Raw genomic sequence first — 14,606 nt, 5'->3', positions numbered from 1 at the left:
AATTTATATAATTTTAACATTTTGCAAGTGTAAATGTGATGTTTTACGAGTGTAAATGTAACATTTTAAAAGTGTAAATTTGATTTTTTGTGACGGAAATTTTGAATTTATATAATTTTAACATTTTACAAGTGTAAATTTGATGTTTTACGAGTGTAAATGTAACATTTTAAGAGTGTAAATTTGATTTTTTGTGACGGAAATTTTGAATTTATATAATTTTAACATTTTAAAAGTGTAAATTTGATGTTTTACGAGTGTAAATGTAACATTTTAAGAGTGTAAATTTGATTTTTTGTGACGGAGATTTTGAATTTATATAATTTTAACATTTTACAAGTGTAAATGTGATGTTTTACGAGTGTAAATGTAACATTTTAAGAGTGTAAATTTGATTTTTTAGTCAATTTGAAGGTTTTAGAGTGTAACTTTTGTCCTTTGAGTGTGAATTTGGTCCTTTATAAGTGTAACTTTGTCCTTTACGAGTAAAACTTTAGTCCGACTACCAAAAAACGCCACCATCATCGTCCTTCCCCACCAACTCATATCCACAAAAAATATGACTGCAAATTTATATAATTTTAACGAGTGTAAATGTAAAGAAATACAAGTGTAAATGTTAAGAAATACGACTGTAAATGTTAAGAAATATGAGTGTAAATTTAAAGAAATACGAGTGTAAATGTGAGGAGATACAAGTGTAAATTTAAGAGAAATACGAGTGTAAATCTAAGGAGATACAAGTGTAAATTTAAATAAAAACGAGTGTAAATGTGAGGAAATACAAGTGTAAATTTAAAGAACTAGGAGTGTAAATCTGACAAAAATGTATAGAATACGAGTGTAAATCTGAAAATAAATATATTTATTAGATCTAATAATAAAAAACGAGTGTAAATGTAAAATAATACGAGTGTAAATGTAAATGTAAAATAATACGAGTGTAAATGTAAAATAATACCGAGTGTAAATGTAAAATAATACGAGTGTAAATGTAAAATAATACCGAGTGTAAATATAAAAAAAATAATAACCCAACATACACCAACACCAAATGTGAAAGGCAATATCATCCGTCAATTTTGTTTTTACAAGAAACTATTCCGTTTTTGTTTTGGTGTATCCAGCAATATCATCCGTCAATTTTGTTTTTACAAGAAACTATGACTTCTTTAGCATCGACTGCCTCTAAGACAGCCCATCTTGGACTCCCTAATTTTTGTGGCATTGATTCAGATGGACATAGTGGGGGTCTTCTTTTGCGTTGGGATGACTCTGTTGTACTTAGTTCATTTACTATTCACTCTCGTTTTATTTTGTGTAATTTATGTTTGAATGTAAATAATGGTTGTACGAAACATGATATGTATGTTATGTTTATCTACGGTGAACCATGTATCGACCTTCGTCTATCTTTATGGAATAATATTTCAGCTTTAATTTCGGGTCTGTCCCCCTTTCTAATTATTGGCGATTTTAATCAGGTGGAAATGCATTCGGATAAATTAGGTGGTTCACATATCATTCGCGGTCAACAGGATTTCACCAACTGGAGATTTGACAATTCTTTGCTTGATGTTCCTTTCTTTGGTCCCCTTTTTACTTGGATGAATAATAGATCTGATGATCAGCTTATTATGGAACGCCTTGATCGCGCTTATGCCAATTCTGAATGGCTACATCTTTTCCCTGCGGCATCTATCATGCATCTTCCAATTCTTGTCTCGGATCACGCTCAAATTATCCTTAAGTTTTTCCATCCTTCAAGGACCTGTAAATGCCCGTACCGTCTTGATAACTGGTGTTTAGGCTCACCTGAGATTGCCCATATCGTTGCTTGTGCGTGGGCTCTACCTGTTACTGGTTCTCCGATGTACATTTTATCTCGCCGCCTTGCGTCTGTTCGCTTTTCTATAATGCAGTGGGTGATTCATCATCGCCTGTCCCATGGTATTAACTGGTCGGAGATTCAGCGTAAAACACACTGCTCTGGTACGGAGATCGTGGATGCTCATTCAGCAACAAATTTTCAACAACTTCGTTCTGCACAACTTCACTTTTTGAAGTTACAGCATGATTACTGGTTGCAACGGGCTAAGTTGAAGAATGAGGTTCTTGATGGTCTCCCGTCACGGTTCTTATATTCCCGTGTCAAACAACGAGCTTCTCATCAGCGTATTCTTGCGTTGCTTTCTAGCTCTGGAGAATGGCTTTATACTCCAGCTCAGATTTCGTTGGAAGTTACTTCTTTCTTTCAATGTCTTTTGGGGGCTACCCCCCCTCAAGATCCTGGCCATCCCCGAGGTTTTATTGCCCCATTGCTTGACTCACTGGATCTTCCAGTGCTCAGCTCAAGCGATTGTTTACTGTTATCTGCTCCTTTCACGGAACACGAGATTATATGTGCTCTCAATGGTATGGATGGGTCCAAATCACCTGGCCCTGATGGCATAACCCCTAAGTTTTTCCAGATGTTTTGGCCCCAGATTAGTCAGTTGGTTGCTTTGGCTCTTCTTCGTTTCCTTAACTCTGGCGTTATGCTGAAAGAATGGAACAACACTCATATTATTCTTATACCTAAAGTTGAGAAACCGGAACAGATCTCTCAGTACCGTCCTATCAGTCTCTGTAATGTTATTTACCGGCTTGCTTCCAAGTGTCTTGTCAATCGCCTCAAGCTTGTTATTTCATCTATTGTTTCAGACTCTCAGCAGGCGTTTGTTCCTTCTCGGCTTATGTCAGACAGCTGTGTAATTACTCACGAGATTATGCATTATCTTAACAAGACAAAGAGAGGCTCTGTTTCTTATGCTGCTTTGATGCTTGATATGCATAAGGCTTTCGATCGTGTTTCATGGACTTTTCTTATTGCGGTTTTGAAGAAATTCGGCTTTCCGGTTTTCTGGCAAGATATTATTTGGGAATGTATTTCAACTGTCACATATAATATCATTATTAACGGAGAGCCATCTAGTACCTTTAAACCTTCTTGTGGCCTGCGTCAAGGTGATCCTCTTTCACCTTATTTGTTTATCATGTGTATGGAGATTCTCTCTTGCCAGCTGCGTACAGCGGAGAAGTCTAATGCGATAAATGGACTTAAGATTTCTCAGTACGCTCCCCCCATCTCACATCTGTTCTATGTTGGTGATGCTTTTATTTGCTGTAAGGCAACTCCATCTGCTTTTGAGAATCTAAGGGATTTGCTTCGGTGCTTTGAGCTTGCATCTGGTCAGATGATCAATTTGGATAAGTCTTTTATTAAATTTAGTCCAAATGCACCTCCTGATTTTAGGACTCACATGGCGTCCATTCTGAAGATGCGAACATCTGTTTGTTTTGGGAATTATTTGGGAGTCCCTGTTGATATTCCTTCTAAGAAATCTTTGCTGTTTCAACCTTTGGTGGATAGACTTACAAGTCGCATCCTAGCCTGGTCTTCTCTACACCTCAGCCAGCCATGTAAGCTGCTTATTATCAATACTATTATTCTGGGTTCAATCCGGTTTCTCATGGCTTCTATTCCCTTTCTTGTTGGGATTTGTAAGAAGATCGACTCTTTGATTGCTGCTTTTTGGTGGCGAAAAGATGCTCGTCACATATCTATTCACTGGCTTTCTAGAGATTGTTTGCAGCTTCCTCGTGCAAATGGCGGCCTTGGTTTGAGATCTGTCGCTTTATTAAGCCAGGCAACTCTTTTGAAAAATTACTGGCGCATGCAGCATCAACCATCTGGTTTGTTATCAAGATTTATGGTTCCAAAGTACAAAAAGGATCTGCCTATTCCTTCGTCAAGATCAAAGGTCTCTCATCCTTCTTTTTTCTGGTCTGGATTATGTCGCGCTGCTAATGCTTTGTCTCCTGGATTCGCATGGAAGCTTGGGAATGGTTCCTCAGTTGATCTGTTTTCCAGCCCTTGGGTGAATGGAACAACTCCCTCTGTGCGTGTATCTGCATCTTCTGTCATGCCGGTTCTATCTCATGTGATTTCGGACTCTGGAACTTGGAATCATGCTACTGTTTATCGTTGGTTTCAACCTCCTTGTGCCAGAACTATTCTTGCTATGGAACCTCCTCATATTGATATTGATGACTTCCTCTATTGGAAGTACACGGAAGATGGAGTCTATACAGTTCGCTCAGGCTACGACTTCTTGTTATCCCACATGCCTACTTCCTGCTCTCCCTCGTTTCACTCTTCCTTTCCTTGGAAAGTTCTTTGGAATCTCCGTTGTTCTCCTAAGCTCCCTCTCCTGGTTTGGCGTATTGTACATAATATCCTTCCTTCTTTAGATAATATATCTGTCAGAGGCCTTCAGGTTAGTACCTCCTGTGTGTTTTGTCACTCTTTTCCAGAGTCGTTAGATCATCTTTTTCGTTCGTGTTCTGTTTCTAGACATGTTTGGCTTTCTTCGCCTCTTGGTATTAATTCGGTTGCTAACCCGGGGGTATGTTTGCAAAAATGGCTTGCAGATTTTGTTGTTTTTTCCACAGAAACACTGCGCATGCTGATCGGTGCCTTCTTCATTTTCTTTGTATTATAAAGGCTATTTGGATGGTTCGTAATTCGGTAGTCTTTGACAACTGTAGTCTTGATCCGGTTCAAGTTTTACATTTGTCGGACTATCTTTTTGCATCTCATTCCCAGCTGTCGGTGTTTTGGCCTTCCTTTGCTAGATCTTCTATTAAGATTTCAATTCCAGTCTTAAACTGTGCTCTGTTTTCTTCTGAAATAACATACTTTATTCCAGTTCACAGGTCAGCTCTAAGGGATTGCTACACTGTTTCTTCCTTGGATACAATGGCAGGCAATCCAGTTTTTCAGAATGTGAGGGCTTCCACGGTGTTTGCAGCCTCGACAAAAGGCCTCCTTCTCACCATGTATAGAGCTCACTCAGCTTCACAAACTTCTGTTTCTTTCAGAGTAACATCAAAAAAATTATCCTCAGTTTTGGCCTCCACAACGCCAGTACCAGTCGAATTGTGCCACACGTTGAGCACAATTCGTAGTTTCCTTCGTTTGTACGTTCACTGGTCAGTTAGTCTGACCACTGGCTAAGTTGTATACTCTCTGGTTACATTTATATATATGCAGTTCATTATTGTCAAAAAAAAAAAAATGTGAAAGGCAAAAGAAAAAAGAGGAAGAGGGGCCCATCACCACTACAAAACCGACAATACCAAGTACAAGTGTGGTACCACAAATCCTCAATTTTTTAAAAAGAAAAAAGAAAGAAAAAGAAGAATAAAATAGACTAAATCGTATCATTAGATCTGCCTATTGAATATTAAAGGAAAGAAAAAAATATATAAAATAATAAACACAAAATAGAATGACATTGGCTGCAACACTACACCAACAACTACAATAGATCTGAGAAGGGGGAAGGAGAAATAGACGCCCTTCAACAACCTTTTTTGTTTTTTTAATTGAAATTTTATTTATTTTTCAGATCTAGTGACGGTTGGATGGTAGTGGTGGTGGTCAGATCTGGAAGAGGAAAGGATGAAGTGGCGGCAGTGGGTGGTGTTGATGATGGAGGGTGGGTGGTGCGTGGTTAGTCGACGACAGACAAAGGGCGGATCTGAAAAAAAGAGGAGGGCGACGTTTGTGTGTAGTTGGCGCGGTTGTTGTTGGTGGTTGGAGGCGAGGATGACAGTGGTGCGTAAGTTGTTGGTGGTTTGAGACGAGGCGGTGGTTGTTGTGGTGGTCAGATCTGGAAGAAAGGAGGTGTATGGTGGTGCGTGGAGATACGTTGGTGGAAGTGGTGGCTTCTCAGCGGTGGTGAGGTGGTGACGTTTTATGGTAGTAATGGTGGTGATTGTTGTTGTTGTGGTGCTGCGGGTTTTCGTCGTGGTGTAGGTGACTTGGTGTGGCGGATTTGGGTGACGGGAAAGGAGAAAGAAGGAAGGTGGTGGTGATGTGCGGTGGTGATGTGCTGTGGTTGTGGCTCACGACGGACAGGGGGAGGAGGCACGGAATGGAGGAATTTTTTATTTTTGGGTTTGTGGTGGTGGGTGAGGATGAGAGGAGTGATTTATTTTTAGGGGTTTTTGTTTTTTTTAGAGAGATGAAATGAATGGTAATTGTGTGGGATGAGATAAAAGTGAGTGGAAAATAAATGTTATATAGTAAAATTAATGGTTGATTAGTGAAGGTAGTGAGGGAAAGTGTTTAATTAGTATTGATCCCTACTTTTTGCACTAATCCCTTGTTTTTCCTCTCCAATCTCAACCCTTCATCTCATCTTTTCAATGGCCCTACAGAGGACTTAAGGACTCAATGAATTTTGGTGGACTCACTTGATCCTTCTTCTATATATATATATATATATATATATATATATATATATATATATATATATATATATATATATATATATATACATATATATATATATATATATATATATATATATATATATATATGTATATATATATATGTATATATATATATATATATATATATATATATATATATAGTGATAACTCCTAAATATTTGAGGATTGAGGATTAGTAAATATAATATCACAGGTTCTTCAATACAATATCAAGAAAAATCGACCTTTGCCAATTTTTTTTTTTTTTTTTTTTTTTTTTTTTTTTTTAAACAAAATTGTAAATTTTTTTGCACAGTGTTTTTTTTTTTGATATTTTATCGAATAACCTCGATATTGTATTGAAGAACCTTTGATATTGTAACGAAATCCTCAATCGTCAAAAAGATAGTGTATCCTCACATGATCCCATTCCTATATATATATATATATATATATATATATATATATATATATATATATATATATATATATATATATATATATATATATATAGTGTAAGGATCATTATAGTCCTCTTAGTGTATGTGAGTCCATAAGTCCTCATCCAAGCCTTTGGATGAAGGAAATAAAGGGTCCAGATTAGATCTAAATAGAAGGATGAAAGGCTAAGATTACAACAAAATATGTGGCCAAAAATGAGACTTTAAAAGGAAAAAAATCAGTCCCATTTTCTCATTCTCACATCTTTCCCCTCTCTCTATCAGAATTCTCTCTAACTTCCTCTCATTCATACACAACAAAATAAAAAAACCCAAATAAAAAATCACCTCCCTCCACTCACCAAAACCAGCGCCGGCCACCTCCCCTCACTCACGAACACCAGCGCCGACCACAACTACAACCACCGGCCATCCTTCTCTTAGCCAACAACACCCCTGCCTCTCGACAACACTACCTTGCCTCCCGACATCACCACCCGAGAACACCACTCCCACCACCCACCTTCACCGATAACAATAACCACCGCAAACACCTCCTTCCTCCTTCTCCATCAACAATAACCACCTTTACCGACAACAACAACCACCACCTTCTGCCGCGATGCACCACCGCCTCCATTCTCTTTTTTTTTTTTTTCCAGATCTACACCACCACGCGCACCACCTTTTCTTTTCTCCTTTTTTCATATCTACCGCCTATCCACCACCTTTTGTCGACCACTTTTTACCGCCTCCCTCCCCTTTTTGTTTCTTTATCTTTTTTTTCCTCAGATCTGAGAAACAAAGTGTTTATTATTATTTATTGTTGCGGTTGAAGGAGGTGGACATGGGGGATTCGGCTGGTGGTCGGGTGGAGAAAGGGTGGACGTAGTGCGGTTGGGGATGCTTGGTGGTGATACGTGGGGGTGTGTGGTGGTGGCCAATGGTGAAGGAGAGAGGAGGTGGCGGTAATGGTGGTGGTGGCGTGGTTGTGGAGATTAAAATTATACCTTGAAGGATTATAGTTTTAGCTGTATAGAATTAAAGTTACATAAATTTTGTACTAAAATTTTATTAATTCAAATTAATTGCTAAGATGGACTATATTAAAATAAAGTTACATCTTCAAGGGTTAAAGTTACACCCTAAAGGACTAAAGTTACATAACATTTGACTAAAGTTATATAAATTTCACTTGAAATTGTATCAATTCAAATTAATAGCTCAAATGGACTATATTAGAATAAGGTTACATCGTCATTGGTTAAAGTTACACCCTAAAGGACTAAAGTTACATGAAATTGGACTAAAGTTATATAAATTTGATTTAAAATTGTATCAATTCAAATTAACATATTCAAAAACACATTATATAATTCCAATTTGGCAATGTAACTTCAATTTGGAAAAGTGTAACTTTAACTGTTCATATCTACCTTCTGTAACTTCAATACAATCCCGTGTAACTTCAAGGCAATCCCGTGTAACTTCAAGTCTGTGTGGCTAAGAGAAGGACTCATGGACTCAAAAAAAGTTAGGGACTCATTTGAACCTTGCTCTCTCTCTCTCTCTCTCTCTCTCTCTCTCTCTCTCTCTATATATATATATATATATATATATATATATATATATATATATATATATATATATATATATATATATATATATATATATATATTTGGGATCTAGTGAGAACCACCTACATAGTGAGAGCCATGAGAACTCCACCTTAAATATTTTTTTTCTAAAAAATATCGACATATTTGGATTCGGCATAGAATTATATGGCTAGAGAACATATTTCTTGGTCCAAAAAGTCTAAAGTATTGATGGAAATCGAGACGAGAAACATTTTATTAATTTTCATGCACCTACTACTCATTTTCTTGTATCTAAAAATTTTCATGCACCTAGAACTCGTTTGCGTGCACCTAGAGTCTGATATATTCATGCACCTAGTAATCATTTTTGTGCATGTAACATTTTTCATGCACCTAGTATTCGTTTCTGTGCATTTATAGCTATTTTAGTATACCTAACTGTATTTTTGGACAATAAGTTTATATATTGTTAATAAAATCAAAAATTTTTGTTTAGCTATACTAAAAATGTATTGGAATAAATTAAACTAAAGGTAAATGATCCAACAAAACCTTCGGAACAAGATTTGATGATGATTTAGGGAGGGTTCTCACGGTTCTCATTATGTTAGTTGTTCTCACCGGATCTTTGTATATATATAAGCAAGATCCAGTGAGTCCACCTATATTTTTGAGTCCCATGAGTCCACTTATGTATCATACGTTGTACACAAGAATATCACTAGTATTCATAAACAAGAACCGAACTAAGCTTTGAGTCTTCATTACGGAACTGAACTTGAACACATTGAAGATTTTCCACCATTGATTTTAATCAATCGACATTACTTCCATAAGACATTAATCATTGATTTTAATCAATGACAGGTTCCACCACTAACTCTCAACCTAATCTAATCAACAATAACATTAACAATAATAAAATCGATGCAACGGAAGAAAATCAAATTCAAATCCCAATTAAATAAGAAAATCAACGGATAATGATTCATACTCCAATAGTTTGAACTCACTGCATTTGATGATTTGACAACATTAACGTTGCCAAGCATACTGTGATCATCCCACTGCCATCTTCCCTTCGAAAAAACTAACTGTTTACTCAACTACTCAACTGACTCAAGGAAAGTAAAAATGTTCTGCATAGTATATTACTTTATGAATAAGAACTCGAAGTCCTCGATCCTCCCAGTCAGTGGATCTATGTCAGAGCAGTAATTTTGTTAGGTTTTGATGCATTGTCGTAACATGTGTTTGTATGAGCTAGTTACTTCTCATCTTGTTAATTACTTTAAAAATTGTTTTATTATAACCTCAAATAAATTGTTTTACAGGATCCACTTCCCACAATGTATACAGAACTGCTGGAATACTTTTAGGTATGCAACCTTATTGAAGTTCTTTTTAAGTGTTTTCTTTTAAGATGCGTAACTTTCGACAATAATTTTATTCGTTTCTCTTTGTATTTCTAGAGGTGGGTTTTAATTTACCCAAGTTGGTCGAATGATTTCAAGTATGAAACTTTGTGAATTCCCTTTGTTAATCCGTGTGTTATCATGGTAAGGCATGCGTTGCTGTAGAATTTCAAATTTAATTAATGCCTGAACTATATTAAGGCTGACACAAATAATTGCAGATTACAATGGTGGACAAGATGACTGATAATGAAGATGGTAAAAGGCGTAGTTAGGTTCAGTGGTGTGATATTTTATAGTATAACCCGTGATATTGTTTAGTACAACCAGTGGTATTTTTTATTGTTAGGTGTGATATTGTTTTGTATAACTTGTGATACTCTTTTACTGGACTTATAGACTCAGATACAATATCACAGGTTATACTAAACAATATCACCGGTTAGACTTAAAAAAAAAATTATTCATAAAAAAAAATCATGATATTATTGTGTAGAGCGTGTGATACATAAGTGGACTCACGAGACTCAAAAAGATAGGGTGGACTAATGTGATCCTAATAGGCAAGATCCGGTGAGTCCACCTATATTTTTGAGTCACATGAGTCCACTTATGTATCATACGTTGTACACAAGAACATTACTAGTGTTCATAAAAAAGAACCGAACTAAGCTTTGAGTCTTAATTAAGGAACCGAACTTGAACAAATAGAAGATATTCCATCATTGATTTTAATCAATCGACATTACTTCCACAAGACATTAATCATTGATTTTAATCAATTATAGGTTCCACCACTAACTCTCAACCTAATCTAATCAACAACAACAATAACAATAATAATATCGATGCAACGGAAGAAAATCAAATTGAAATCCCAATTGAATAAGAAAACCAACGGATAATGATTCATACTCCAATAGTTTGAACTCACTGCATTTGATGATTTGACAACATTAACGTTGCCAAGCATATTGTGATCATCCCATTGCCATCTTCCCTCCGAAAAACTAACTGTTGACTCAACTACTCAACTGACTCAAGGAAAGTAAAAATGTTCTGCATAGTATATTACTTTATGAGAAGTCCTCGGTCCTCCGAGTCAGTTGATCTATGTCAGAGCAGTATTTTTGTTAGGTTTTGATGCATTGTCGTAACGTGTGTTTGTATGAGCTAGTTACTTCTCATCTTGTTAATTACTTTAAAAATTGTTTTATTATAACCTCAAATAAATGTTTTTACAGGATCCACTTCCCACAATATATACAAAACTGCTGGAATAGTTTTAGCTATGCAAGCTTATTGAAGTTCTTTTTAAGTGTTTTCTTTTAAGATGCGTAACTTTCGACAATAATTTTATTCGTTTCTCTTTGTATTTCTAGAGGTGGGTTTTAATTTACCCAAGTTGGTCGAATGATTTCAAGTATGAAACTTTGTGAATTCCCTTTGTTAATCTGTGTGTTATTATGGTAAGGCATGCGTTGCTGTAGAATTTCAAATTTAATTAATGCCTGAACTATATTAAGGCTGACACAAATAATGGCAGATTACAATGGTGGACAAGATGACTGATAATGAAGATGGTGAAAGACGGAGTTAGGTTCAGTGGTGTGATATTGTATAGTATAACCCGTGATATTGTTTAGTACAACCAGTGCTATTGTTTATTGTAAGGTGTGATATTATTTTTTATAAATTGTGATACTCTTTTACTGGACTTATAGACTTAGATACAATATCACAGGTTATACTAAACAATATCACCGGTTAGACTTAAAAAAAATCGTGCTATTTTTGTGCATAGCGTGTGATACATAAGTGGATTAACGAGACTCAAAAAGATAGGATTGACTCATGTGAAAACGAATACTCGGTGCAAACGATGAGAACGACCTATAGTATTAAGAGTTATTAAAATTAGGCAATGTTTACAGTTATTACACGGATTATATTTTGTCATTTCTTCAAAACTCTCTCTCTCATCTCATTTTTTTCCGTCCACTTTCTCTCTCCACTAACAGAACCCTAATTTTCCCCCCAAATTCATCAGCTCGACAAATTAACTAAAATCGAAGAAATCGAACGACGATGATAATGGACAACGATTAATCGTCTGGATCTGTGTCATTATATCATCTTCAATTGTCATATTTCTTTCAAATTCGTAAGTATTTTCGGTGTAAATACATCATAATTTTCAGTTGTTTATCTCGATTTCTTCGATATTTTTTGTAGTCGAGCTTAATTATTTCACGTATTTTTACTTCCTTGTGCTTGAAATCAATAATGCAGGTCCAGTTGAGCTTAATTTGTGTTATCGTCGAGTCTTTTTGTGATTAGGTAACATTCCCGCTGTTTTGCGATTAATTGATTGTTTAATTTAGTTTTTGTTTGTGTTTATATTTTGATTTCAGTTCTGGTGATTTGCAGGTTGCTTTCCTGCTTCAATTAAGGTGCATCATCGGCTATATTCTTCAGTTATGTATTGTATTTCTTCATCCATTTGATTTTTCCTATTTCAAATCGTCCTGCATGTAACCTTAGTTATGTTGATTTCACAGCATTCCAGTTCGACTTTTATTTGCTGTGAGATTTCATGTGTTTTCTATTTTGTTAGGACTAATTTTGTTGCGTTTTTGGCGAGTTTTTGTTATCAATGTTGCTATTTTCGTGATTAAGTTCATTCTCCATCTAGTTTGTATGATTTATTCTCCGTCTAGTTGTGTATTGGCTGCTGCTTTACTGATTGCTTTTTGTTTTTCGTTAATAACAACTTTTATTTCATTGATTTCGCATAATTTTATTTATCAGTTCATGGTGTTTGTTGTCTCTGACTGTAAGTCATTTGTCGATGTCAGTACTGGCATTACGCTTCTCAACATCATGAAAAATCTGAGCCTCTTGTTATGAATAAGAGTTCAACAAACAAGCAAACATTCAATCAAAAAACAAAAATGTGATTGTACCTAGTTTTTGGTGGAATTCTTTTGTTTCTCAACACTTAAGGGGCTCTTGTTGTCACTAGGTACGCTATACCGGGATATAGGTACGCTTGTATAGTTAATAGGTACATCTCTGTCATTAGGTTGTGATACACTATGTATTTTTCAAATAAACTATCAGCTACTACACTTATTTGATTAATGGGCCATATTTGATTAACGGGTTCTAGGTACTTATATATAGATTGCAGGTCCGTTTATTTGTGGGTAGTGAACTACCATGACTTTATTAGGATTCACACTTTGCTTTTGTGCCTATTGTCTCACACTATACTGTATTTCTACACTCTTTAACTTTGATCCCCTTATAGATTACAAAATACAAACTATTTAAACTATGCACTGTATGTATAATTTTTAATTCGGTCTTTCTTAATTACTCCCAGCCAATATATCGTTACATATGTATAGGTACACGTATTTGGTTGTTGGGTACATTAATGATGCGTGTGGTTACATTTTTCTTGAACATGGGTAATAATGAAGAGGTCCATATCAGCCAAGTTGGCAATAGAAGCATCTGGGATAAGCAACCAACAAGTGGCATCTGGCAAACAACACGCGACATCTGGCATAGATACGAACCAGGCTGGTTGTTCCTCCAAAGATGCTTTCCCGAGTTTAAAAACTAGGATGAGTCCTAACTCTCTTCAGTTCATAAACAGCGGGCTTTCTGACATGCAAATTTCAGACATTCGAGAGATGGGTTTCAGTGGTTTTCTATGCCTTAAGACTGACATGCTTCCTGGACATCTAGCCTACTGGCTTGTGTTAGAGTTTGACCCATTTACGTCCTCTCTCTTAAACAACCAACTCCCTATCCGGGACGAAGATGTCCATCTCAACACAAGTCTGCCTTTGGGTCAGGTTACGATTGAACAAGCGGGAAAATATGAGCAGACAGAAAATTTTATGGAGCTGCTTCAGGCCTGGAAGTCCCAATATGATGGTATTAAAAAAATTCAGTTTACCCATATCTTGTCAAAGATGGCTGAGCAACGGGAAGGCGGTGAACACTTCAAACAAAATTTTATCGTTTTCATAGTGTCTTCTTTCCTAATGGGGGTTAAGGGTAATGTGCCAAGCCTCAGAATTCTCAAGTGCCTTAGCAATGTCTCAATCATACCAACCCTAAAATGGTGCGACTTTACCCAGAACAACTTAATTGATAGTGTCAGACAATGGCGGACTGATAAGTTATGTGAAGCAAACGGGGGTCGTCCGAAAACGTTCAAAGGTCTTATAATGGTCCTGGTCTTCATCTACCTTGATAGGATGGTTTTCATGTTGAGAAAGGTTGAACGTGTGTTTCCTACGTTATGTACGTAGACCAAGGAGGAGATTTCATTCCATATATCGCAAGAAAAGGCGCAGGCTCATCGGTTTGGTGCTGGTTTTATTGAAACCAGGTTGGAGAAGCATCCAGGATGTTTTGGGGAAGGGTATGTGGAACCCAACATACCATCTGCCAATGTGCCTAAGCAAGTTCATCCTGGTGTGACTGACGAACGATCGTGTATCAGTATTTGTATTGAGAACATGGCCCAGGCAGGAAAAGCTCTTGCTCGTGGATTTGAGAACTTTTCAGAAGCGATCAATAGTGCTAAAATTATGATGCCACAATCTGTAATTGTTGGGAAGCTTTCTGCAATGGCAGATTCTTTGTTGGGCGGGTTTCAATTAACACAACCCAGCAAATCTGATGGAGATGTTGGGACTAAGAGTGATCATAGTAAAGGCAAGTCTGATGATGCGCGCACTGACGCGTGCAATGGTGCATCTGGTGCTACCCAAAGGTCAAAAGTGTCTATTGGATTAGACGGTGCT

General features: G+C 36.5%; 1 protein-coding gene across 1 annotated transcript; it reads left to right on the top strand.

The window, feature by feature from the left end:
* The first annotated feature begins 1,163 nt into the window (after positions 1-1,163).
* Positions 1,164-12,687, top strand: LOC141590115 (uncharacterized). The gene is made up of 5 exons (XM_074410726.1): positions 1,164-4,319; positions 4,547-5,022; positions 5,454-5,557; positions 12,208-12,230; positions 12,589-12,687. Exons 1-5 carry the CDS (start codon positions 1,164-1,166, stop codon positions 12,685-12,687), a joined length of 3,858 nt encoding a protein of 1,285 aa, XP_074266827.1.
* Positions 12,688-14,606: the final 1,919 nt, after the last annotated feature.

This window comes from Silene latifolia, chromosome 7 (assembly GCF_048544455.1).
Source record: "Silene latifolia isolate original U9 population chromosome 7, ASM4854445v1, whole genome shotgun sequence".
In the NCBI taxonomy this organism is placed as follows: domain Eukaryota; kingdom Viridiplantae; phylum Streptophyta; class Magnoliopsida; order Caryophyllales; family Caryophyllaceae; genus Silene; species Silene latifolia.
This window is presented reverse-complemented; position numbering and strand designations above follow the sequence as displayed.

Coding starts and splice junctions, on each gene's coding strand:
- LOC141590115 (XM_074410726.1), top strand. CDS start 1,164: ATGACTTCTTTAGCATCGACTGCCTCTAAGACAGCCCATCTTGGACTC. Junction 4,320..4,546: donor TATCTGTCAGAGGCCTTCAG/GTTAGTACCTCC, acceptor TGTATTATAAAG/GCTATTTGGATGGTTCGTAA. Junction 5,023..5,453: donor ATTCGTAGTTTCCTTCGTTT/GTACGTTCACTG, acceptor TTTATTTTTCAG/ATCTAGTGACGGTTGGATGG.